Consider the following 25,864-nt stretch of genomic DNA (forward strand, 5'->3'; position numbering starts at 1 on the left):
TAGGAATGTTGATTTTACTCATATTAACTGTATGACCCTCTTATTAAGAAAATCATCATCAGTCAGAACTATGTTAACATGAACAAGGACCTTTTAGTTTTTACTTGCAGTGTCCACATGGGAGAGTTACAGAGCTGTGCTTTGGTGTGCACTGCTATTCACACCCCCTTAGTCCAAGTTGTGGGGCAGTGTAGACAATCCCGAAGGCTACTACTTCTGAACATATTCCCCTAATAATGTTCCAAACATTCTGTTATCTATTTGCATCCTTCCTCCCACCCCACCAAGTTTATATATAATCGTTTTTATATTTTCTATTTAACTATCATACCTTAAACGGAGTGTTTTTACATTACCACAAATCCACATAGGATGCTAACAGGGTAACATATACTTGTACTCCCACGCGGATGTAGAACTATGCTGTTGAGTCATCTTGGTATTAGGTGCTTTGAGATTTTTGTTGAGCACTCTGAGGTTAGATCAGAAGCATAGGTGCTGACTCCGTGAATGCTTTGGGGCTGGAGCACTCACAGGAGAGGGAAAAAAAAAAAGGGGTGCTCAGCACCCACCAGCCACTTTTTGGTGGCAGGTTGGAGGCGCTAGGGAGAAGGGGCAGAAAGAGGCGGAGTTAGGGTGGGGCCTTAGGGGAAGAGGTGGAGTGGGGCTGAGGCACCCACCCAGAAAAATGAAAGTCGGTGCCTGTGATCAGATATGTTCAATTAACTCCAGATTAGAAGTATTAGAGAGACCTTGGGTCCAGACAGAAAAAATGCTACAAGGAAATCCACAAGAACAGCTGTTATTTCTTCAAACGGTTGAGAGATGCACTCCTTCTCTCAAAAACGAGCTGAGGAGGGCAGACAGGCCTCAGTTATTCTCCAAAGCCATTGTGACTGTTCGGGGTACTGTCTGTACCACTTCTAAACGGTGCATAACTTCATGAAATTGCATCATGAAAGTACTGTCATGGAAAACCTGTATGTTTGTGGATCAGCCATGAATTAGCAAGGTTGTATCCTGCTTCTGCCTGGCCAGAGACAATAGTGAGGGATCAGCCCACAAGGGTGGTCTGTTCAAAGTAAAATAGGTTGGGACAGTGGGTTGGCTCTAGCTGGGAAAAGACACTTCCTCCTCTTGTCTGAAGAGAGAGGGATTTAGAAGCAATGGAAAGTTACCAGGAGGCAGAATGAAAGAAGCAGAAGTGTATTAAGGGACTCATAGGAGGGAACTAGGGGAGAGAGCCATTTTGCAACAGATTAAGGTGAGGGTGGGCAGGGTGGGTGGGCGGGCAAGGGGGTAGAGGACCCTGGCTGTCTGCCTGGACCCGGATGGTTGCACAAGGAAAGGGTGAACTAGGACATGAGGGACGTTTTATGAGTATGCTTTGTACTGTCTTGTGCTTTACATGAGTAGGGATACAAAGAGAGTAAAGATGTTAAACTGGACAAAATGTGTGTTCTTTCTGCTTCACCAACTGCTGGGTACACCTGAGAGAGTTCAGCAGTAAACCAGAAGCTTGCCACCTTTGGGGTGCAGTTCTGGGAGAGGGGTGTGTTTTAAATACCAGGGAGTCTGAAGCACAGGAGCTGACTTTCTGATTCTCTGTGGTATGCTCCACCCCCACTCCGTCCCCAGCCCTATCCCCACTCCACCCCTTCCTCCAAAGCCCCACCCTGCCTCTTCCGCTCTGCCCCCTCCCCCGAGTGCACCCCGCCATAGATGAATGGGGGCGCGATCTAAAGGGGAGGTCACATGACTGGTCATGTGTCCGTCCGTTCTCCAGCAACCCCTGGACACCCAGCTCGAGGCCACCGCGCTCTCTCCGCTGCATGTTACCTGTAGGGGGACACTCTCCTCCTGCTGCGCTTGCCCCCACAGCATGTTCCGCCGCCCTCCCTGGGAGGGAGTCCGAGCGGGGAGCTGCCTGATTGGGGCAGTGGTTGGGCTCTGTCCAGGCTCCAGGAACTTGGAGATCCAGAGTGGCAGAGGCTTGGATTCCCATCACAGCAGTCCTGGTAGGCAGTGGTGCTGGAATTAGTGCTGGGGTTGCTAAATTGTTTTTGTTGAAACTTTTCAGCCAAATTCACCCTCATGCAGAAACCAAACACGGGAAATTACACCCTAAAAAGTAAATGATTGAAAAGGTTTATGAGCAACTGACAAAGGCTTTGTCTACAATAGAAAGCTGTACCACCAGCAGTACAACCCCGCTAGTGTAAACTCAGTTATATCTGTGTAAAGGTGCTTTATATCAGTATAACTATTCCTCTCGGGGGAGAGGGGTAACTATACCGGTGTAAGGCACCTTTATTCTGGTATAGCTACATCCATACTAGGGTTTGTACAAGTATAACTATATTGGCAAAAATATCACACCCCTGACTGACGTTATCATACAAGTATAACTTTGATGTGAAGATCCCGCCAAAAACTACCTTTAATGATGAGTAAGGCTGCGAGTGTTTCATGGAGGTCACGGATTGCAGCAGCGGCAGGGCCCCTGGCCACCCCCTGCCCAGAGCAGCAGCAGTGGTGGTGGGGCCCCAGGCCATTCCCCACCTAGCAGCAGTGGTGGGGTCCTGGGCCGCCCCCCTACCCCAGCAGCTGGGGGCCTGGAATGCCCCTACCCCCAGGATCAGCAGCATCCCTGGAAGCCACACAGATACACACCCTAAGATTTAATTCGGAATATTTTTAGTAAAAGTCATGGACAGGTCACCAGCCTGTAATTTTTTGGTTATTGCCTGTGACCTGTCCATGACTTTTACTAAAAATATCAATGACTAAATTGTAGCCTTAATTATAAGTGTCGCTATACATTCTGCCTACAGTATGGTGACATAGCTTTGCATGGCAATATATGGAGATTACAGGATAGAATCATTTGAAGAGGAAGATATTTGTAGTTACTGATTCTAGGATAGACTGATGGTTGTAGAGTAATTTGAGGTCTCCTTTCTCAAAGTGTAACATGTTCTTGCTGTTTAAGTCTTTTGTTTTGTCTTGATAGTGTAACTATAATTTAATCTTCCTTTATGTCACTTACTTTAGGTTGCCTGAAGCTCAGCAAAGGGTTGGAGGATGCTTTCTAAATTTAATGCCACAAATGAAAAATTTATACCTTGCATACTGTGCCAACCACCCATCAGCAGTAAATGTTCTCACAGAACACAGGTATGTTTATTTTATATTCAATTAAAACTCCTACGGAAAAAGTGATTAAAATAAGAAGTATGTAATTTTTAAAAAAAAGCTGATAGGTGCACTTACTTTGAATACCCTACAGCCTTTTTTGGTGAGTACTCATTGCATTGTAGCCTGTTTAACCAAACCAAAGCTATTCTGCACAACCAGGGCCATTGTATCACTCTCTGGAAAACTATTCTTTGAGAAGATTTTTATAACATAAAGAATGCACATAAACTGTCAACATGTAAAGGAAACCGTAGTACATATTATCTTAGTTTTGAGAGCATGTGTGTGAAAATGTTGTTGATTTTGAAAGTTCTGGCATGACTGATTTTGGTTTCTGTAACTTTCTACTGTCTGCCATCTGTATCTTAACCGTTGAAGGGTTGTGTTGGAGAACTAACCTTCCAGCTTCTGAAAGACCAAGTGCAGGGCTAGAGTCTAATCTCAGATGCATAAGCATAAATCATGACATGCCTTGAAAAAATTGATACCTTTCCACACACATGTGAAATGCTAATTTTTCAATACAGTAAGAGGTGGTGTGCATTTCCACATATTGGAATTAGAACTTGGATCTTACATTTTGAGAGCAATAAATTTGCATGGAAAGCATTCCGAAAATGTTAATTTAATAGTTCTGAAAACATTTATATTTATTTTCAACTTCACTCCAATGAAGTCAATGTCACGATTTATGTGACTATAAGTAATACGTGCATAGGTGTTGCAGGATCCGGGCCTTAATTTTGTATAATTTACAAAATGAGCATCTCTTGTTTGTCAGAAACAAGCATTTGAGCTAACATGACTACCTTTAGCTGCTGAGGTTGTTTGGCTATGTTTAGGGCCCCATTCATTTATAGCACGGTTACAGGCACCATGTCTTACAGAGGGAGAAAGTTTGGAGCTAGACTGTTGCTTTTAAGCCACAGCCGCATTCTAGTAAAGGTGGGGAGCTGTCCTGCAACTGGATCTCCTCCTAAGGACTCCTGAGAAGCAAATGCTGTGGCATTTGTTTCAGTAACTTTTCAAGGGACTGAGTGTGTGTTCACTTTGGAAGCCTAGGAAGCTTGCATCCGATGAAGTGAGCTGTAGCTCATGAAAGCTTATGCTCAAATAAATTTGTTAGTCTTTAAGGTGCCACAAGTACTCCTTTTCTTTTTTAGGAAGCTTTGGTGGCTGCTGTGGGCATGAGTCAGAGAACCATAGCCATCCTACCCTGCCCTTCTCCATGAAGTTAGAAGACATAGGGGAGCAAGCAGGGAGCACTGCCTGTACATCCCACCAGAATTTTTGCCTTTGGCAATGAGCCAGGGAAAAAGGCTCTTTGCACCCTCTCCACCTTCCCTGTGCAAAGTCAGACATGACTGAGGCCTTCATTTTCAACAGTATTAGTTTTTCAGTAATATGTTCTATGGTCTAGTCATGCTTCTTATTAATTCACAATCATGTAAAATATAAACCTTTGAATCATTTGATACAGGTGATCTGTCCCCAACTTCCTCCTTAACTAAGGTTTTCTAATTTTTTGTGTTTGTGAAAGAACAAACTGAAATGCTTGCTACACGTTACAGTGAAAGCAAACAGTGACAGAGTACTCTATGGGAGGTGAAGAGGAAGGAAAATGAAACAAAATGTATAAAATGCTATGATTTTTTTTTCTTGCTGATGACTAGTTTCAGCTGGCATTCTCTGTACACTGTGAAGTATTCAGACAATACGCGTCCAGAATTTTTAATAATCTTGTTCAGCCTAAGGACTTTCTCACATTTTCTGCTAAGTAGTTAGTGCCTCTGCCATCTTCCCACATGCCAGGCTGGGATTCCATGTAAATAGGACTTGGCAATCGATAGCAAAGTGAACAGATATATTTCTTAAGATTTGGCTGTGTGTAGGGGAAAAATTTATCCAGTGCTTCAAAACTGTTCAGAGAACAGAGGAGAAAACCGGTGCCTTTAGAATTACAGATAAAATGTTTATAATGGGGGAAGATTGTAGTTGTGTTACGGGGGAGAAGAAGAAATGCTGCTTCTGGAAGGTATCACCCAGATAAAAGATATTGCAGTCCCTTTCTGGTCTGTAAAATCAACTTTGTGAATCTCTATAGAAGTCATCAAAAATATCATAGAACAATTAAATAGTACACTGTAGACGTGCAGCTAGTTTCAAAGTAATCTGACTGTTTACCAGAGGCAGAGAGCAAAGGGAAGCATGTCCTGATGAATGAGCTCCCGTTTAGCATGTTGTATTGTCTGTTTGAATGAGATGTGTCAATGGAAATAGGAACTCTGGATTTGTAATTGCCTCCTGTAGTGGCTTAGAGTGGGTCCTCCCTGTCAGTCACTGAAGGAGGCCACTCCACCTTGCGCCACCTAACGGCTGATAGTCAATTGCCAGGGGATTAGCACAGTAAGAGTCAGCAAAGAGTCTAGGACCCTGGCCCCTTGGTTTGGGGCAGGGCAATTGGCAGTCTTTAGCCCAGATCCCTGGTTAAGGCAGACAGCAAACACAGACAGGCTGCCCAGCCTAAGGTGGGGAGGCTGCCACCCCAGGGGGGATTGGCAACAGGGGTAGGAGGCCCAGCCCCACCCTACTCCACCGTGTCCCAGCCCAGGGCCATACCAGTGGCGAGTAGTCCTGCCACTGGGTCAGCGTGGATCCTGCCAGAACATGCTGACTCTGGTTTTGACAACACAGCCAGAATAATGTCTGGTTTCCCTGGGCTACTTCCTACCCCTCCTTGTTCATAAGGCTCCGTTGCTCTTGGGCCCTCAGTCTCTTCGGGATACTTGGCAGCTGGAAGTCCCAGCAGCTCCTCGAGGTATTTGGCCGACGGCAGCCTCAGTAGTTCCCCTCCCTCAGGGTCCTCCTCGGGGGCAGGGGTTGGCACAGCTCAGTCCCGGGCCCAGCAGCAAGGCAGAGGCATCCAACTCCATCCCTGGCTCTGGCCCAACTGAGCTGGAGGCTCCATGTCTTATACTTCCTGTTCTGCCCCTCTGCTTCCAGCACAAGGGGCAGGCCCAGCCTGGCTCTACCCACTAGAGGGCGGGGAGTGGTTCCTACCTGTGAGTCTCAGTGGTAGGCCTCTCCACCTTGCTACTTAAAATTTTTAGTGCTTTTTCTTTTATTAAACACAGCTATAGCAGACCGCAATGTATGCCATTGAAAATACTGTTTTCAAAATCTACCATAAAGAAGCAAGAAGTTAAATTTAACAGTGCAACTCCAAAACTGTTGACCTCTCTTATAGAACAACAGAAACCCCTTAGATCAGAGGTGGGCAAACTATGGCCCACGTGCCAGATGTGGCCTGCGGGACCCTCCTTCACAGCCCCTGAGCTCCTGGCCCAGGAGGCTAGCCCCCAGCCCCTCCCTTGCTGTCCCACCCACCCCTGCAGCCTCACTGCACCGCACCACTGGCGCAATGCTCTGGGCAGCCGGGCAGCGCAGTTGCAGAGCCACAGCCTGACCCGGTGCTCTGGGTGACATGGCTGTAGCGCCACCAGTGCTCTGTGCTGCGTGGTAAGGGAGCAGGGGGGGTTGGATAGGGGGCAGGGGAGTTCGGGGGAGTGATCAGGGGGCAGGGGTGTAGATAGGGGTCGGGGCAGTCAGAGGGCGGGGAACGGGGGTTGGATGGGGCAGGGGTCCCAGGGGGGGCAGTCAGGAATGAGATGGGGGATTGGATGGGGTGGCAGGGGGCAGTCTGGGGGTGGTCAGGGGACAGAGAGCAGGGGGTGGTGGATGGGGCAGGAGTCCCAGGGGGGCCGTCGGGGTGAGAAGCAAGGGGTTCAAATAGGAGGTGGGGACCGGGCCATGCCTGGCTGTTTGGGGAGACACAGCCTCCCCTAACCGGCCATCCATACTATTTTGGAAACCCGATGTGGCCCTTAGGCCAAAAAGTTTGCCCGCCCCTGCCTTAGATTATAAGATTTTAAAGGTTGGAAACATGTCTCTTTCTGCCTTGAGTGTCACTGAACATACTGATGGCACAAAGTAAAAATATATAAATATGTAAAAATTCTAATAATACCATGTATAGTCTCCTAGTTACATAAAACTTTTTCTGTTACCATAAAGATCTGTGAGAAATGTTTAGTTTACACTGAGGTTAAGGGATAGCAGCGTCTAAAACAGTAAATGAGGGAACTTCATTACAATTATTAAATGCCAAAAACTAGGTTAAGATTGCACAGTTAAGTTTACACTAAATCAAAGAATGGAAAAGTTAGGATTGCAAAAGCAATGCTCAGTTGCATTGCAAAGGCTGTATATTTTTATGGTATGTATTTAATAGCAGAAACATGAATATTACTGAGCTATACATTTAACAAGAAAAAGGTAGAGAATATTACACGTGTACTCTGAATTCATTCACTGACTTTTGGGATTTGAATTGTACAGTGTGCAACTGATTTAATTGTATTTGAGGGAGAAAAATGGAAAATGGCTTGGAACTAACACCCTACAGCTTTTCCATCAGAGATTGTACCCTCCTTGCACTCAGCCTCTGTGTGCTTCAGTAACTAAACACTTGTGCATAGCGCTTGCCTACAAAATGGTCTACTTCATTTGCTCAGTATACAATTTTAAAGTCATAACTTTTGCTACATAAAAAAAAAAAACCCACAAGTTTTCTGCAATTTATCAAAGCCACTGCTCCTCAAAGAGGACTAAGTCCATACCAAGTTATAAAAAACATTTAGGATATTCTTACTGTAGCTAAGACTTTTTAAAAAGATTATTTTAATTGTTAAAAATAGTATATTTTTCACTTTCATAACATTCTAGAGCTGCTAGAAGGATTTAGTTCCAGCTTAAAAAAATATAATTATAAAAATTGACTTTCGATCAGGAAGAAGTTCATCCATAAAGGTGAATTTTTCATAGTCATGAGCATGCAAAAATACGGGTTATAATGGAAACCATTTTACAGCATTCATTGTAGCATTTGCTCCCAGTTGAATGCAATAATATTAAGATCATACGATAGGCATCCATCCAGTCCTTTTGAAGGAAACATTAGGTAGCTGGCTTCTACTGCTTCATAGTTCAAAAGAAATATCAAGCTGTACATCGCTGTGAGCTGGTATCCTGATGCCTGTTAAAATTCAACTAACGTGTTAAGAGATGGAGATAAAGTTGAGGTGAACACTGCCAAAATATGCATGTTAAAACACCACTTTCCTGTCAGGACATACATTGACTTTAATTTCCTTGAATGTTCAGCATGCAGTTCAGACTAACGTTATTGGGTTAACTCTTCTAGCCCCAATGCTGAGAGCAGCTCCCCTTGCTGTGATTTTTTTTTTATTTATGTTTTGGTCACTCTCTTATACTCTTGTCGCTGAACCCCATCTCCTAGTGTTTAGTCTGAAGTCAATTTTTAAAAAGTGGGGGCTTCACACTTGATCCTATTAAAGCTAAAAGGAGTGTTGCCATTTACTTCAGTGGGAGCAGGACTGAGACCTATATATGTGCTTATTTTTCGTCATTTATGTCAGAAGTTTGAGAACATCTGTTGGCTTGCTCTGTCATCCCTCAAATCTTGGAGGGGAGGTTCCATAGAGGCTCAGAAAGGAGGAAGTCTGCAAGAGTTTTGAGGCTGCATCTGTGATTTGAAGAGATGGGGAAGATTTATCTGATCCTCTAAGGTGCTGAGCACCCTCAACTCCCACTGAGGACAGTGGAAGGAGAAGGTGTTCTGTACCTTTCAGGATCAAATTCATTTCAGGCTTTAGTTCAACAAATGAAAAAAATTATTTAATTCAGATTTCTTTAATGCACAGTATAAAAACCTGTAGTGAGTCTTGTTGGAGGCAGCGTAAGTCTCCTGGCGGGCCGGGCTAGTTTGTTTACCTACCGCGCCTGCAGGTTCGGCCGATCGCGGCTCCCACTGGGCACGGTTTGCCGCTCCAGGCCAATGGGGGCTGCGGGAAGCAGCGGCCAGCACATCCCTCACCCCATGCTGCTTCCCGCAGCCCCCATTGGCCTGGAGCAGCAAAGTGCAGCCAGTGGAAGCCGCGATCGGCCGAACCTGCGGACGTAGCAGGTAATCAAACTGGCCCGGCCCACGAGGGGGCTTACCCTGGTAGGCTGCGTGCCAAAGGTTGCCGATCCCTGATATAGCACACTCTTCACCCGTTTGATCATCCATTTCCTGCTCCATGCTCGTGTACCCTCTTTTATTCACACCAACAGACTTCTTGCTCTTTAGAAATCTAGTGTAGTCTGGGTGAAGTGTAATTTTTCATGCATCAGTTGAAAAATGAGAGAGAGAGAAAATGGCGAGGTTTATTTTAAAGGGACATTGAGTGGAGTTAACCTGCTGTTTGCACCAGCCATTGTAAATTCCAGTCTGTATCACTTCCTGTTCATATTCTTCATAGTTTTCTTCTTAGTCACATATAGATAGCGTCAGCATGAAAAGAGGCTTTTTTGTTCAGATAAAGTATTGAAATATAGGATGCAAACAATAAGTGACTGTTTAAAAAAAAGCTTTGGGGTAGTTTCTCTCTCTCTCTCTCTTTTTTTTTTTATTACTTTCATTGTGAATGAAACAGAGTTTTGTTCAAATTTACAAAGCCACAAACAAATACATTGTTCTTCTTTTCTCTGAGTTCAAAGTAATAAAGTAGTCAAAAATAAACCATTGAAATAAATGAAAATAAAAGCCAGAATCCTAAATTTTCATGAACGAACATGCAAAAATGGGGGTAATATCTAGTGTAATGCATGCTTAAGTTTGACTGCTGCACCATCTGTTCTTGAGTTGTTGCTTGCTTTCAGACAAGAATTCTCACTTTTCACCTCCTCCATTAAATTTGGGACAGTCTAAACTAGTCCTGTTATTCTGTTTCAGTTGTGGGAGTGTAACTTTATCCAAGCATTAGGGTCACTAACCAAGGTATTATTCCTCCAGTGAATACTGTTCTTTGTGAAATTGGGCCAGTGTTTTTATATGCAACGGATTATTTCAGAGCCATCAACTTCTTTCCCAGGAATAAACCTAACAAGGCTTTTTCTTAAAAATGTCCTGAGTCTTTGTTCTGGGGGTAATTTATCAGCTTCAGTTTTTTTTAACCTATATCAGTAATGTTTAAGATAACTAAGTAAAAGCTTAGAGGAAAAAATATTTTCCCTGTAATTTTCCTGTTCACGTTGTATGTTTGACTGCTTTGCATGTAGTCAGGCCTTGATCCAGGAATTTTACGCATGTGAATAAATCCCTTAGCTACTCTCAGGTATAATGTTTTTACAGGGCTGGAGCAAAAGCGTACACAAGCATCTGTGAGTGGGGCTTTTAACGTATCAACAAGGGAGAGAAAAAATATAAAAAATAGGAAATTATGATTATAAAACTACAGGGGTTTAGATACAGAGACGTCAGTCTTTCTGGTCTCACCAGAAACGTCAGTCTTTTGATACTGATGAGATTTTTAAAGAATGCAGTCAATTTAGACATAAATAAGTTTGATGAACTTTCTGACATGAAGACTGTGGTAGAAATCAGTACTTCATATTCTCCCTCATTTCCCCTCTCCTAGTCTGGTACTCTTGTCTCTCACTTTTAGTGTCTGCTAGCGTCCTCTAAGTTCTCTTCTTTCTCTCCACCTTATCCCTTAATGATCTTGTCTCTGTGATTCATTTCAGTGGGCATTGAGTGTCTAACTCCCTTAGACTCCTTTGAAAATCCCATCCCTATATGGTGGACATTTGTGTATTTGGAGATATTTTTGTTAGATAAACAGAAAATTTCCCGCTTCTGCTGAATGTATAGAGAAGTAGCAGTAAAGAGAGGGATATTTAAAGATGCACATTCAATGCCTACTAAGTAGCATTGGTCTTTAGTGAGGCTACTTGCATGCAATACTGCACATTGATAACTTGCTTGTCTTTTTGTGAGAGAAGAAACAAGGGGAAGAAATAAGGGGATGGAACAAAATAAGAAAAAAGGGGGGGGAGTTGAGGTAAAGAATGGAGACATAATTTTTGGGAAGGGAAGGGACAGGAAAAATAGTCAAGACGTGGCACCTGTTTTATCAAAAGCATGAGGGGATATGTGTGGGCCTGGGCAGGAGTCTGAGCCACCAAAACTATTATGAGGGAAACTCCAGCAAAAAAGCTCAAGAAGAATTAATGTAAAAGGAAGGAGGGACTTGGAGTGGGACCTTACGTGGACTATCTATAAAATGAAGAAACATAACCTATTGCATGGGGGGGAGGAGTGATGACATCTTTAAAAAGAAAAATCACTTTAAGTGTTACACTCAGTCATTATTGTGTAATTGTTCTGAAGAAGTATGAGGGGCATAACCTTAATTTAACATTAAATATATGGGTGCCAAGTGTGATATGTGTTTAAACTTGTGGACAATGGACTGAAAAAAGTAAAATAATGTTTGCTCAGATTAAAACGACAAACAAACTACAGTTTACTATATTAGGTAGTGAATAGCGCATAATCTCAAAATAAATGGAAAAAAGACAGAATAACATTTTCAATAGCAAAAATTATTTAATGGCCCAAAAAAAAGCCAGAATCATTATTATTGTAAATATATTTAGCTTTTTCTTTGCCAGTGCAAAACTTAAAATGAGTTGATTTTCGATGGTAGATGAAATTATCCTTAATTTAAAGCTTTTAAAAGATAGGCAAAACAATATCAATTTCTTTAGCTCTTGTGACTTCAACTTTATTGGATAATGCCTGTCAAGCATGTGCTGTATTTATATTTTACATCCTCATCTTAATAGCAGTTTGGATAAATCTGTGGAGCTTGTACATTAGTTACTCCAATAATTGGAGCATGGAATACGGATAAATTTGAGTCAGAAAACTCTTTGTACCTCCTCCGCTTTGTGTATCCCAGAGCTCGCAAATGTGCAGGCTGATGTCATACTCTAAGCAACAGTCCCAGAGTAAGGAACTCTTTCTATAAATTCAGCACTAGAGAACTAGAAGCTTTAAAACTTAGGTTCATTAAGTGAGCCACGATCTTGCTGTAACGTTGTCAGAATGCGATGTTTATGTGCTGTCCTCAGACCCCTCAGCAGTGAGAGTTCATGTTCTATCTACTATAAACAAAGATCTGCTTCAGAAGTGTAAGTTTAAAAAAAAAAGTCTTAAAAGTGCATGTTTAGCTCTTGGTTTTTGTGTCTGATATATTATGTGGCTTTTTCTGCCTTCCAAATTACTATAGGCAGTCTGAACTTTGAGTGATTCTTTCTTGTTTTAGCTTTTTCTCTCATCTGTTTTGTAAAACTGCCTTTTTTGTAACTGTTGAGTCTGTTATGGAGATATACGTACTAAGGTGTGAATATTGATAAATTTTAAAGACAGAAGTTGTAGTGCTGATTTCTAAAAATATTGCTAAGCTAGCCTTAGTTTGAGCTGCAGACATTAAGATAGAAGTTGTAACGATCACTTTATAGAACAAAGGCCTCCAGTATGCTTTTATTCATATACTAATTCTGTAAAATCTCACAGGTAGCATATTGAAATAACTCTTATTAATAACTCTTAATAACTCTTGTTCTTCAAAAAGTAGGTATTCATGATCAGTTATTCTGAATAAATCATAGGTTTGATCATTTAGCCTTTTTAAAAGTATACATGATTCCAAATGCGTAATTGTTACTTTGTGCTTAGTTAAATGATGCTTCTTTTTGTGTGTGCTCTGCTGCTTAACACTGTCATTTCAGTAATTATAGAGGCAATACACTGTGCCAAACTTGTAAGTGCCAGTCAAAATTGCATGATATGAAAGAGCCATTGTCTTTGTCAAAACAGCTGTGATCTTGAGCTAATGGCATTGATTTTAGTTCTCATGATCTAGTGAAAAAGTAAATAAAACTGATGTGTGATCTGCAGTTTGTTCCCCAGCTCCAGTAGTGTTGTGTTCCTGCATTGAAAAATATGTTGGATAAGCAACGCATATTTCACTGAAAGTAGATTGTTCTATTATCTGAATGAAGTTCCATTTTGTTTGCATTGTCTTTATCAGACATGAAGAATCTAAGGATATTCATGAAACTGCACATGTAGGAGACTCTTTGATGGGCTTGAACAGACTCCTAATAGGGTCTGCATGATAGAACGTTTTTGTCTGAATAATTCAATGTCAGTTGCATTAAAAAAAAATGATGTACTTGTTTTTTAAAATCCTGCTGTTTGTACAAGTTAACATGACAAACCTTGCAAGACTAAAGTTTAGAGAAGTACTGTGTGAAAGAAAACATTGTCATCTTAGTAATGTTAAGAACAAAACTGTGTAATTCAATTATAATTACATCTATTAACACCACTCTATTAAATGGTCTTTTAATGCTTCCGTTAATAAACGTATTTTTTCCAGGTTTTGAATCTGTTTAAAATTGGTTTAGATTTAAAGCTTGTGTTCTCATGCTGTGAGCAAATAAACTGATGCAACACTCTGCAAGGTATCTTTTGTTTTGAAGAACAGAGAATAACTCAGAAAATATGGTTGAAGTCAACAAATACAGGAAGAAATCACAAAGCATACAATGGAAAAAGTTAAGGATAATATTTGTCTTTATTTCAGGGGTCAAAATAGGTTTGTATTGGGGCAGTATTTCATACTGGCTTTTCTCCAATACCCTGCCAAATCTATGGCCCACTGAAACCTCCATGGTGCCAAAATCGGAAGCAATTGGAACAATAGTATTTTCCTCCAAAATATTTGGCCAGCACAAGGAGCAGAAGTTTTTGTTTTGGTGATGGGAAGGGGATTCAGTGATCATAATTGCTCTAAAGTAAGAGGACCTTATAAGTAAGGGGCATTGTACTTGAAGATAGATCAGCAAATATTATTTTATTATGCCATCTTTATATAAACAATCATGTGCAGTGCGTATAATGTGCTGAATGATGAGGGGCCAAGGATTCATGTGTAGTATAGTCTAAAGGTACATGTTGGTGCTGTAGAGAACAATACAAAACAGCTAAAAGAGTGGGCTGTGATCTTTGTAGTTGGAATGTATCATGGAACAGATGAGATTTTTTTGAGGCGCGAAGGGAGGCTGCCCAAACATTGAATTGGATAGTGTTACATGAACGGGGGGTGGAGGAGCAGATAGTGTGAAGGAAGTAATTTATAAGGGAGGAGCAGGACAAAGAAGGTAGATAGCGTTCATAGGTAGGGAGAACAAGATCTGGGTAAAGAGGCAAATAATAGGCTTAAACATTTGTCTGATATTCAATAAAGGAAATAGCTATCACTTTGTTCATATTTAGATAAAGGTCCCTTATATATAGTGCCATCCATGGGTATGCATGGCATTGTCCAGGCAGGTATGAAGACATAGTTTCCCTTCCAAATGGAGTTTATACTGAGTCTAGAACTAGTAACAAAACTGCTGGTATTTAAAGGCTATATACTTTCCATAGCTGCTAATGTTAATTTTACATAAAATCAATTTTTGACAATCACACCCTTGCTAACTTGTTTGACTTTAAATTGTGTTGTATTTGGGACCGGGATTGAACCTTATTTTTATTTGGAAAACATATAGCACCTCTTGAGTACTATCAGACACAAATAATAATCAGTTACCAAAATCGGTGTGATTTTATGCCAGGTTAGACAGAATTGTTCTGGGAAGTATAAGGCAGGTCTGATGATGCATTCTGGAGATTCAGATATTAAAATCAGGTAGTTCTACTTCTTGAAAATGTTCAGAAAGTAGTTTTATTTACATTTGTCTATTTTGCCTTGCTATAACTCCAACACAGCTTGGCCTTGAAACCCCTTATTAGTCTGAATCTATTGTTTTTTGAGTAAGGACTTGTTTGTGCCTTTAACTGATTTTGGGAGACATGGGGAGTTGATGATGCTGGGACATGGTCTGGGGGCTACTTTCAGCCCCCACCCCATTCCAGGCAGGTGGAGGGTCCGCAGCTCCCAGCCATTTCCGGCTTGTGGCTTGGCTGGGGGCAGGGCCTGGGGCGGAATGGGTCACAGAGGGGGAGGGGACACTTAGCCCCCCTCTCTCCCCCCTTTGGAAGGCTCCGCCACAGCTGCCCCCTTCGCTTCCACACTGCAAGGTCACATGAGGGAACTGATCTAACACCCCCAAGACAGAGGCTACACCCACTGACTTTGTTGCTAGTCACCTGACCCAGCTGACTGCTGATTGGACCAGGCATAAAGCTTCCTGTCTCACCTCTTGTCTGACCAGCTACTCACTAGGCCAGGTGCTGACTAGACCCTTGAGACCAACTTTCTGCCTGCTTTCCCCTCCTTGCTCCTGTTATCATACCTTGGTTCTAGTTCCTGTCTCCTCACCTGGTTTCCGTTTCTTGCTCCTGGTTCCTGTGTCCTTGCGCTAATTCCAGTGACTTACTCTGGCCTGACCCTTAGCGTAATTTCTGACCCCAATTGCAACCTAGCCCTTGGTGTGACCCTGGCACTGACACTTGGTGTGGCTTCTGACTCTGACTCTGGATTCACCCTTGCTGTGGCTTCAGATTCTGGCTTTGACCTTTGGCTTGACTTCTGACTGTGACCCTGACTCCGTCCCGGCTCTGATCACTAGTTCAGACTGCCCAGTTACAGGACCTGAAAGGGAGTAATTAGATATTTAAAAGAAATTCATTTGGGAACCCCAGTAATTCCCAAATCCACATGTCAACTTTCAGGGAATTTAGGTACAAAACATTACAGAAAAAAACATAAAAATAATAAAAGAACCTGATGCATGCTAATAAGCTTATCAGAATTCATCTGAGCTCTCTCAAGCGCTCTGGCAAGTGTAGTCTTTTAATACCCCACTCTAGGGTATCCTTATATTATAAATTCATCAGAGTTTCAGCTCGGAACGATAAACAATAAATAAAAATACATATTTTGTATTGGAATTACTACTTGTTTATTTTCACATCTTGCTGTCTCAGGCAAAATTCCCTTGAGCAGAAGGATCAAAATAATCAAGAGTCTAATTTATTTTTCACCTGTTGATAATTAATTCTTCATTTGTTTAAATATTTTGCATGTGCAGTGAGGAACTAGGAGAATTTATGGAAATGAAAGGTGCCAACAGCCCTGGGATCCTTGTATTGACTACTGGCCTCAGCAAACCTTTCATGCGCCTGGATAAATACCCCACGTTACTCAAAGAGCTTGAAAGGCACATGGAGGTATATCTTATCAGCATTTATGTTCCATCTTAATGATGATTTGACAACAGTTATTTTAAAGGTACATGTCAAGCATGTTGGGCCCCAAATTGTGCTCCTTGTCTCTCCTTTTTGCCTTCTGAACACTGCTCCAGTCATTGGGGTGGGGGTGGGAGGGAAACGGGGTGGGGAGGGCAGAAAGCACTTCCAGGATTATCACTCAGAAAGTGAAAGTATTGGAGGTACCGGAACACCATGAAAAGTGCCAAAATGGCGTTCCGGCACGATTTGAGCCCTGCTTCTGAAATAAGAGAAGCAGTAGGCTTAAAACTCAGTGTAATCAGATTAACTGAACAACTCAGTAAGTGTAAAGCAAAACCCACCTAGGAATCTGAATTTCTCACTTATGGATCTGATCCACAAGCTCTCCAGGTGGATTGTGTTTTGAACCTGTCTCCTAAAAACTGTAATTAAGGCTACTCAAGATTTTATCTTACAAGAAAGGATTTTTTTTTCATAGTAGTGGTCTAGTCGTTCAAATGCTCCCTACTTGATATAGTCTCTCTTACTTCTGTTGAAATATGCCTGGCAATGAGACCTGGAAGTGTTCTAATGTGGTAGTGTTTTAAGGGCCTACATTTGCATTTAAATGTTTTATTAAGAAAAAAATTTGGGGGGGAGGGGTTGGTGTGTCATGTCTATGATTTGCCAGCTGTGATAGAGTTCCATGTTATCATAACCTGAAAAGAAGAGTATGGTTTAACTGTGACAATAAGGAAAGAGCAATATAAGAGCATAAGATGTATGTTAACCTTTTTAAAGGAGTACTAATGGCAGAAACTTAAGTTTGCAAGTAATCTGTTGAAATCTAAGTCAGGTATATTTTTTCCAGCATTGCTTTATGGATTCATGAAACAATAGCATTAGTAGTAACATCATCAGAGATTCTGCATTCTTGATACAAGTGTTCTATCAATGGAAGGAGGCAATGAAGGGGGCATAAAGAGGAGAACAAAAAGGGTTGTTACAAAGTTGTCTATACTGTAGTTACTATGCCTCCTAGGAAACGTTTCATTACCATCCCCGGGAATTACAGTACTATTGTTTTTTGTCTTTAGGATTATCATCCCGATCGACCAGACATTCAGAAATCCATGACGGCTTTCAAAAACCTTTCCGTAAGAATTTTGAAGAGTAGATGCGTATTTATTTAGGAGAATGCTTGCTAATTTCATGCCCTATAAAAGTTAATATTTTGATATGTGAAATATTTAGAAATGTAGGGCTTGATTCCATGCTCAGGCATAGTGAAGTGTGTGGGAGGTGTGCGCTGGCAGCCTGTTCCAGCTCCTTCATTCTTGTTTGTCTAGCCCCATTGGAAATTAAGGCAGTACGTTAGCAGCCCTAACTTAATGTCAGTTGAAAATTAGGTTTAGCAGAGCTCTGCTTTACCTCCTCCCTTTCCAGTTCACTACTTGCTCCCAAATCATCCCCTTTTTAGCTTTACACCAGAAGAAGGCTCACCTGCACCTAGAACTTGTCCCTGGCCTTCTCCAGCCACTTTATGGCCTATTGTGCCACTTAGGGAATGTGGTGATAGTGGGCCAAGGAATCCAGCCTGTAGTGTACATCCCTAGTGCAAGAGCGCAAGAGTAAAAATGAGCATTACATCATCGAAGCCCAGAATGGATGAGCTGAGAGGCTCCTGGTGATGGGGATAAGACCTGTCAGTTCTAACATGGGTATCCAAGCAAAGAAATAAGAGGTGTGGTTGTTAGTGATATGTGTGTGCAACCCACTAACACTTTTTGTAGCTACTAAAATAGTCAACATTGTGTGTTTCCTGTTGGATGAGGCTGCGCCATTAGTGTGACTTCATTATATATATTTTGTGGCCACTGTGAGACTTGGGGTCCCTTTTTGTTGGATGCTGTAAAAACAAGTAGGAGGAAACAGTCCTTGCCCCCAAGAGTTTCAGACCAGATGAGACAAGTGGGAGAACAAACAGCAGAAAGGATAAGGGAGGGAGTATGAAGTAGATCTGTATTTCTGCTTTCTGCTGGGCTAGCTCGTTATTGTTTGAGAGTGAATAATACGCATAACATTAGAAGCGGCTCTAAGACTCGAAGAAGAACAAGGTAGTGACTTTTTAAAGGGATGTTGAGATCAATAAATTAAAAGAAAAGTAGTAGTTTTGTAATTAACAATGTACATTTTAAAAAGCTACTTTAATGTAGTCCACTGAAAGAAATACTTCATATTTTCATACTTTGAAAGCTTTGTCACTGCGCCTTATTTTATACTTCAAGCAGAGCACTGAGGACAAGTAATTACTTCAGCTGATACTGACTGCTCATACAGTTCACGCAGACACCACCTTATTAGCACCTTCCCTATCTTTAACAGGCGCAATGTCAAGAGGTACGGAAAAGAAAAGAACTTGAACTCCAAATACTGACGGAAGCCATCCGCTGCTGGGAGGGAGAGGACATTAAAACACTGGGCAATGTAATTTACATGTCCCAGGTCATGATTCAGTGTGCTGGAAGTGAGGTAACACAGTTCAATCTTCATTAAATATTCTTCTCTTTCAACTACAATTAATAATGAATAATGGATTGTATGTGGTAGAAACAAGAAGACCACTCCAAGAAAAAAATATATACTGAACAAATTTTATGTAGTATTTTGTTTAACCTAAGTGTCCTTATAAATGGGGGAAACTACTCTAAGATGTACAAGCTCAGCTAAAAGCTGACTAAATAGTATAGCCAGATACAGCTGTTGGAAACATTATAAAGTCTTAAGGTGTTGTAAGAGAGTCCAAAGTGCAAATTAAAGGGAATTTTCCCTATGTATTGGTTACATTCCAAAAAAATTTGCCATGGTAGCTATTACTACATGTAAAGACAATTTGGAAATACTTACTTTATGTTGTTGTTGTCCCAGACATACTCCTCCTTGGTTGATGGGGTTTTTGGACACCTTCCTCAAATATTGAATATTAAAATGACAAAAATCAGGGGACTGAGTGATTCTGGGGAATTGTAATGCTTTCACCTTGAGATCATTGGTTTTAATGCCAGCCTTGCTTTGTAGTGATCGGAAATCTTTACTTTCTGACCCATGTGCAGTGTCCTATATAAAATAATTGAAGGTCTCTTTCTCAGTTTCCTAACACACAAGCAACTACATCACAGAAACCATCACCACAGTTGGCACTAATTGACAGACTTGTTGGCAGAGAGGCCAAAGAACTGACTGGACCTGAATTATGAGCTATGCTTTAGAGATGGTCTCTCTGTCAGGATTAAGGCCAGACCTATAGCCAGCTAAATTGAAGTGGGAAGGCAGTGAAAAACTCAGGAGTGCAGTTGCAAAGTTTTTTGCATAGGAAGATTTAAAATATCAGATGCACTATCCTGAATTTTAGAAGATTTAAAAAACATTTAAAAACAAAGCTTGCACCAAAAAAAGTAATGGTATGAATCCAGATTTCTGCCATAAGGCAACTTGCCACTGTAGCAAGTTTAGGTTCTTTTATAACACTCATAAACATATGTCTTACCCAACAAAACCCTCCCTCAAATACTCTCATATGTCTCTTATCAAATGCATATGAAAACCTTGGATCCTCAGCTTGGGTTGCTTAGCTTATTGGTCGTGAATTTATAAGTAGCTATGCCATTTTATCCCAGCTGAGAAACTGGCCTATAGTATACACAAATATTGAAAAACTCCATTTAGAATACTTTGGATTAAGAGAACTTTTAGGAGGGGCAGAGAGGGAAAATGGTAGATATTTTGCTTTAAAAAAAAAAAAAAGACAACTCCTAAATAAAGATAGCTAGCATGAATGAAATGTCTCGTATACAACAGGAATCCCATGAGTGGCAGTATAGTCAGTTGCTAGTGTTGAGGTTTATTTCTTCAAAGTAACTTGCATTATAAAAACCTGAATACAAGAGCTTGTTACAAACCTTTTTGAACAGAAAATTGAGTGCAGTATGACTCCTCTTATTGCTAAGTATACATAGGTTAACTTTTGCTAAAAGTACGGTAGTATTGGTACTACACCAGTGAATGTTTTGAACACAAAAAAATTAGTCTACTGCCTTATTTATTTTTTTTTAATTATTTTCTTTGTTTTTTCATAAGGAAAAGAATGAAAGATATCTTCTTCTCTTCCCTAATATTTTGCTTATGTTGTCTGCCAGCCCTAGGATGAGTGGGTTTATCTATCAGGTAAAACAGATGTTTTAATCATGGTTATTAACAGCAAACTTAAAAAAGCTTTCTAAACTTATTTTCACTTCTCTTTCTATATGTATTCAGTATGTATATGTACTCTGAGAGGCAGAATTGTCCAGCTATTGGGATCCTAGGTTCTGTTTCTGCCACTGATCTGCTATATGAAAGTAGGCGAGTAACTTCAACTCTGTCTTATTGTTTCCCTACTACTGATACTTTCCTTTGTAAAGTGCTGTTAGATTTATAAAGGAAAATGCAGTATAAGAGCTTATTCATAATATTACATAAACTGTTAAGTATTCAGGTTGCGAAGTCAAGCACTCTGAAGTTAGGAAATTCCAAAATTAAGGTTGCCTATGCAACCTTAATTCAGTCTCCTAACAGTTATGCATTATGGTACAGTCTTTAATTCTAAGATCACATACTATGTTTTTCCCCCCAAAAGTCCCCTTTTTCATTCTGTGTTTTTTATAGTCCACATTCACAGTGTGGCCCCAGGCCTTATTTAACATTCATGTATGCACTGCATAAAAAATTATTAACTTCCTTATGGGTGTTTCTGTGATGCTGTCACCATAATAATTGAGTGTTTAGCAGTCATTAATAAATTTATCTTCAGAATATCCCAATGAAGTGAGGTAAACATCTAGGACTGAATTTTTCAGAGTACTTAGCATTATACAACACACATGTTCAAAGCTCATCTTCCATTGACTTCAGTTGCAGCAGCGAGTGCTCAGCATTTCTGTAAATCTGGCCCTCTGTGTCTCATGTTAGGCACACTAAAAATAAGGAACATGCAGCTGGTGATCACAGATGAAAAGTTTGGTTATTCTTCCAGTGGTGGGCCCAATGGCTGTTAACTGTGGGTGTGCACACACTCCAGGCACACAAGCCCAGAAGATTCTTTTCTAGCAGTGGGCGTTGGTCCGTGCTTCCTTATCTTGATGACTCTACTTCTCGCAGAGTAATCATCTCAGGAAGTCCAGTGGACACTCCCTCCTCAGCCTCCTGCCCTCCTTAGGGCTTCAAGTAAAGCTAGAAAAAGTCCACTTCAATCACCACGCTGATTATAGAATTCATTAGAGTGCCTCTGGGCTTGACTTCAGTCAAAGCTTGCTTACCTCAGGACAGGAGTACAAATACTCCTTTTCTTTTTACGGATACAGACTAACACGGCTGCTACTCTGAAATCTGTTACCTCAGGACAGGTTCCTCATGATCAGAGACCTCCTTTCCCAGCTCTGACAGAGTCACCAAATGACAGCTTGTCCCTGTCTGGTCCTTCTCAACTACATTGGCGGCTGCATGTACATAACACCCTTCTCCAGACTCCTCCTTCGTTGCTTTCAGGCATGTCTATGCACAGTATAAGTGAGTTGTGAACTCTCAGATTGTTCTGTCTTCTCTTACCTGGTGGGAAAATGAGAAAGCCCCCTCTATCCTTAAAGAAACTAATCACATGCACCTTTCCTACTCTGTTGGGGAGCACATCTGGACAACCAAGTAGTGCAAGGTTCTTGGACCCAACAAGAATCCAAGCTACATATCAGTCTACCTGAACTTTGAGTAGTACAGGAGGCTTGCAGAAGGTTTCTGCCTTTCCCACATTTCCATTGTGTTCTGGTCATGTTGCACAACTTAACCGCAGTTTTATACATAAACAAGCGTAGAGGGTAGCAAGCTCTGCCCATATTTACACAGAGACCATCAGGTTCTGGAATCGGTGCCTCTGACACCAGTTCACTCTCTCAGCAGTGTGCTTTCTCAGAATAATGAACACCCTAGCAGACAGTCTCAGCAGACATTTCCACAGGCAACACTATTGGGAACTTCACAGCTCAGTGGTACAGAACATCTTCCAGCTTGGGGGGTGGGGGACGAGCCACCGTCATGGGACTTCTTTGCACTTCAGGTAAACAAGAAGTATCCAGCCTATTCAGTGATGAGCTGCCAAAATCTTAACAACCGGTTCCCTCCTCACCCCCCAAGGGGGTCGTTGCCCACCCCCACCCCCCGGGACTCCTGCCCTATCCAACCCCCCGCGTTCCTTGATGCCCACCCCCACCAGGACCCCTGCCCCATCAACTCCCCTCCCCTGTCCCCTGACTTCCCCCAGAACGGGGCAGGAGGGTCTCAGGGGTGGGGTGGGCACCCACCCCGGTGGCCCATGAGAGCCAGAGGGACCTGCCGGGGGAGGAGCTGTGGAGTCCCAGCCGTGCTTACCTGGGGCAGCTCCCAGGAAGCATCTGTCAGGTCCCTCTGGCTCCTAGGGGCAAGAGAGCGTAGCTAGGGGAGCAGGGGGAGCGGCTGCTCCCCCCACTGATCACATCAAAAGTGGCACCTTAGATGCTGACTCCCTGGGTGCTCTGGGGCTGGAGCACCCACCGGCAGCTCCCCACCCCCCTGGCCCCAGCTCACCTTCGCTCCGCCTCCTCCCCTGAACACCCTGCCTCTGCTTCTCCGCCCTGCCCCTTCCCCCCCCCCCCCCCGGCTTCCCGCAAATCAGCTGTTCGGCGGGAAGCCTGAGAGGGCTGAGAAGCAGGTGGTGGCTTTGTGCTCAGGCCGAGGGTGGCGGAGGTGAGCTGGGGCAGGGAGCGGTTCCCCTGTGCGCCGCCACCGGGTTACCTGTTGCGGCGCGGACGGCCCTCCTCGTGCTCCCCCCAACCCAGCTCACTTCTGCCTCCCTGGGCCTGAGTGCGAAGCTGCCACCTGCTTCTCAGCCCACACCGGCTTCCCGCACAAACAGATGATTCGCGGGAAGCTGGGGGTAGGGGGTTGGAGAAGCAGAGCGGGGCGGCACATTCACGGGAGGAGGCAGAGTGGAGGTGCGCTGGGGGTGGAGCAGGGAGCTTCTGGTGGGTGCTCTGCACCACCAAATTTTCCCCTTGGATGCTCCAGGGCTGGAGCACCCATGGAGTCGGCGCCTAAGGCACCACTTTTGGCCCGTTAAATTTGGAAGCCCTTTTAGAACCGGTTGTTCCGCCTATTGCTCCTGTGCTGCTCAGTGGCACATTTCCAGAGGGGATTCATTTCTGGTTGAGTGGTGAGAGTCACTAATGTATACTTTCCCTCTCGCCTCCCTCTGACTATGACTCCTGAACAAGTTTAAACAGGATAAATTGACAGTGATTCTGGCAGCATCTACATGGCTGAAACAGTTTTGGTTCACCAGCGTCCTTCAGATTTTCATGTGTCCATGCATCTACTTGCACAGTTGCTGAACCTCCTGACTCAGGATGAAGGCAGAACCGTCCATTCCAGCCTGACATCCATCTACTTCACAGCTTAGTGTTTGGATCGGCATTGAGCATGGAAATATTGTGCTCAGAGGCTGGTGAGTTCATTCTCAAAACAGCAGAAAGGCTTCCACAAGAAAATACTGCCAAGTGGAAGAGATTCTCCATCTGGTGCATTGCCAGGTAGCTCCACTAGACTCTGGAATCCTTGCCATCTTGAAATATCTTCTCTCCCTCAAGTCACTGGGACTATCCATTAGTTTATTGCACATGCATCTGGCAGTGATCAATGCTTTCCGTCCTCTGACAGATAACTGCTTGATATTCACCCACCCTACAACTGCGAGGTTTCTAAAAGGTCTAGTTCAAACCTTCCCTCCAGTATCAACACTGATTCCTAACTGAGACCTCAGTCTACTTCTGTCAGCACTTACGAATTTACCATTCAAGCCCTTGGCCTCCTGCTTCTTTCCCCATCTTTCCATGGAAAGTAGCTTTCCTAATGGGAATTACTTCTGTTTGGAGACTAGGGAGGCTTGTGATGCTTATGGCAGACATTCCCTATGTGGTGTTCATAGGGATAAAAGTGTTCCTAAGGTTACATCTCAAGTTCATCACAAAGGTTCCTTCCAAATTCCACTTGAATCAGACCAGACATCTACTGGTGTTCTATACAAAACCTCGTATCACTAGAGAAGACAGAACACTTAATTATTTGGTTGTTCATGCAGCTGTTATCTTCTACCTACAATGGACAAAGCTCCTTAGAAAATTCCCAAGATTATTCATCTCCTTCACTGAGTGGATGAAATTTTATCACAAAGGCTGTTGAACTGGATTTTGGGCTGTATTTGGCTGCATTTTGAACAAATGGAAACCCATCCTCCTCAGAGGGTGAGGGCTCATTTGACTACAATGTATGCTACCTCTGTAGCTTTTCTCCAAGGTGTACCTCCAAAAATCTGTAGCGTGGCAACATGGAGCTTACTACGCACCTCTACCGGGCACTATGCAGTGGTCCAGGCTACCTCAGCAGGTATATCCTTTGATTCAGCAGTCCTGTATTCCATCGTGCAGCACGGGTCCTCACACCTTCCTCCTCAATGAGTACTCTTGTGAGTTGCCTACAGTGAATACCCATAGGAACCAGCATTCGAAAAAGCAAAAATAGGTGACTATTTGTGGAATTTCCCTTTGTATATATACTTATTTATACTGGAAACCTGATTCTAAGAGTTAGTCATCCAGTTAGCACACAGAAACATATCATGTGGTCTATATATGCCATCAAAAGAGATCAATTGTTGAAAACTGAATACTTGAATGAGCTACAGACCAAAAATTATGTGCAGAAATTATTGAATCATTTTAATTTAGTATTAAGTAAACATGAGAAAACTGCAATCTGCTTGCAGACCATTTTAGGTCAGAAAACGAAATGTAATTTGTTGACTACGTTATTCACTATGAATTACCTGCCCAGTTCTGTTTAAAGCCTTAGTCTTGCATAAAGGATTTTATAGCTTTTGATGACAAGAAGGGACAGGTCCTCAGTTTCACATGTCATCGGAAAGACAGCTCCACTGTATCATAGGATCTGCTGGCATCATGCTGGTGTCTTGGTTCAGTACTGTCTCAGGTAGAAGTTCCATCTATAGTACTGAATTATCAACTTCACTAAGTATGGAACGTGTGGAAATATGTGTTCCTAATAGGTCTCAAATCCACAGATGATCAAGGTCCTCTCTTAGTGAGTTTGTATTGTAATGTATTTACATGCACTACCCATAGCTCGTGCAGATTTCAAGTTGTCTCATGATATTAAGCACAGAAGTTGTTCTTGGCACAAAAAGCTATGTAATTTGGTTATTCTTTTTCCATGGTATTTTAAATATTATTGCTGATCTAATGTGTATGTTTCAGTTTACTGGTTTATCATCTGTTTGAATTATGCATATTTTAAATGTATGTCTTTTTAGCTATTAAACATCTTTGGGTTCTTTTTTTTTTTTTTCAAAAAAAAAAAAAACCATGTTATGACTTT

General features: G+C 42.3%; 1 protein-coding gene across 9 annotated transcripts in view; it reads left to right on the forward strand.

Annotated features, from left to right (window-relative positions):
• ARHGEF7 (Rho guanine nucleotide exchange factor 7) overlaps positions 1 to 25,864 on the forward strand; it is a 194,765-nt gene that overhangs the window by 129,690 nt on the left and 39,211 nt on the right. For all 9 annotated transcript variants that reach the window (XM_038392408.2, XM_038392399.2, XM_038392297.2 and 6 more), the window contains 5 exons: positions 3,055 to 3,177; positions 16,213 to 16,351; positions 17,449 to 17,508; positions 18,737 to 18,883; positions 20,489 to 20,575. In XM_038392408.2, the coding sequence (XP_038248336.1) occupies positions 3,055 to 3,177; positions 16,213 to 16,351; positions 17,449 to 17,508; positions 18,737 to 18,883; positions 20,489 to 20,575 (556 nt within the window). The remainder of the gene's footprint in view (positions 1 to 3,054; positions 3,178 to 16,212; positions 16,352 to 17,448; positions 17,509 to 18,736; positions 18,884 to 20,488; positions 20,576 to 25,864) is intronic.

Source organism: Dermochelys coriacea, chromosome 1 (genome assembly GCF_009764565.3).
Source record: "Dermochelys coriacea isolate rDerCor1 chromosome 1, rDerCor1.pri.v4, whole genome shotgun sequence".
Classification (NCBI taxonomy): Eukaryota; Metazoa; Chordata; order Testudines; family Dermochelyidae; genus Dermochelys; species Dermochelys coriacea.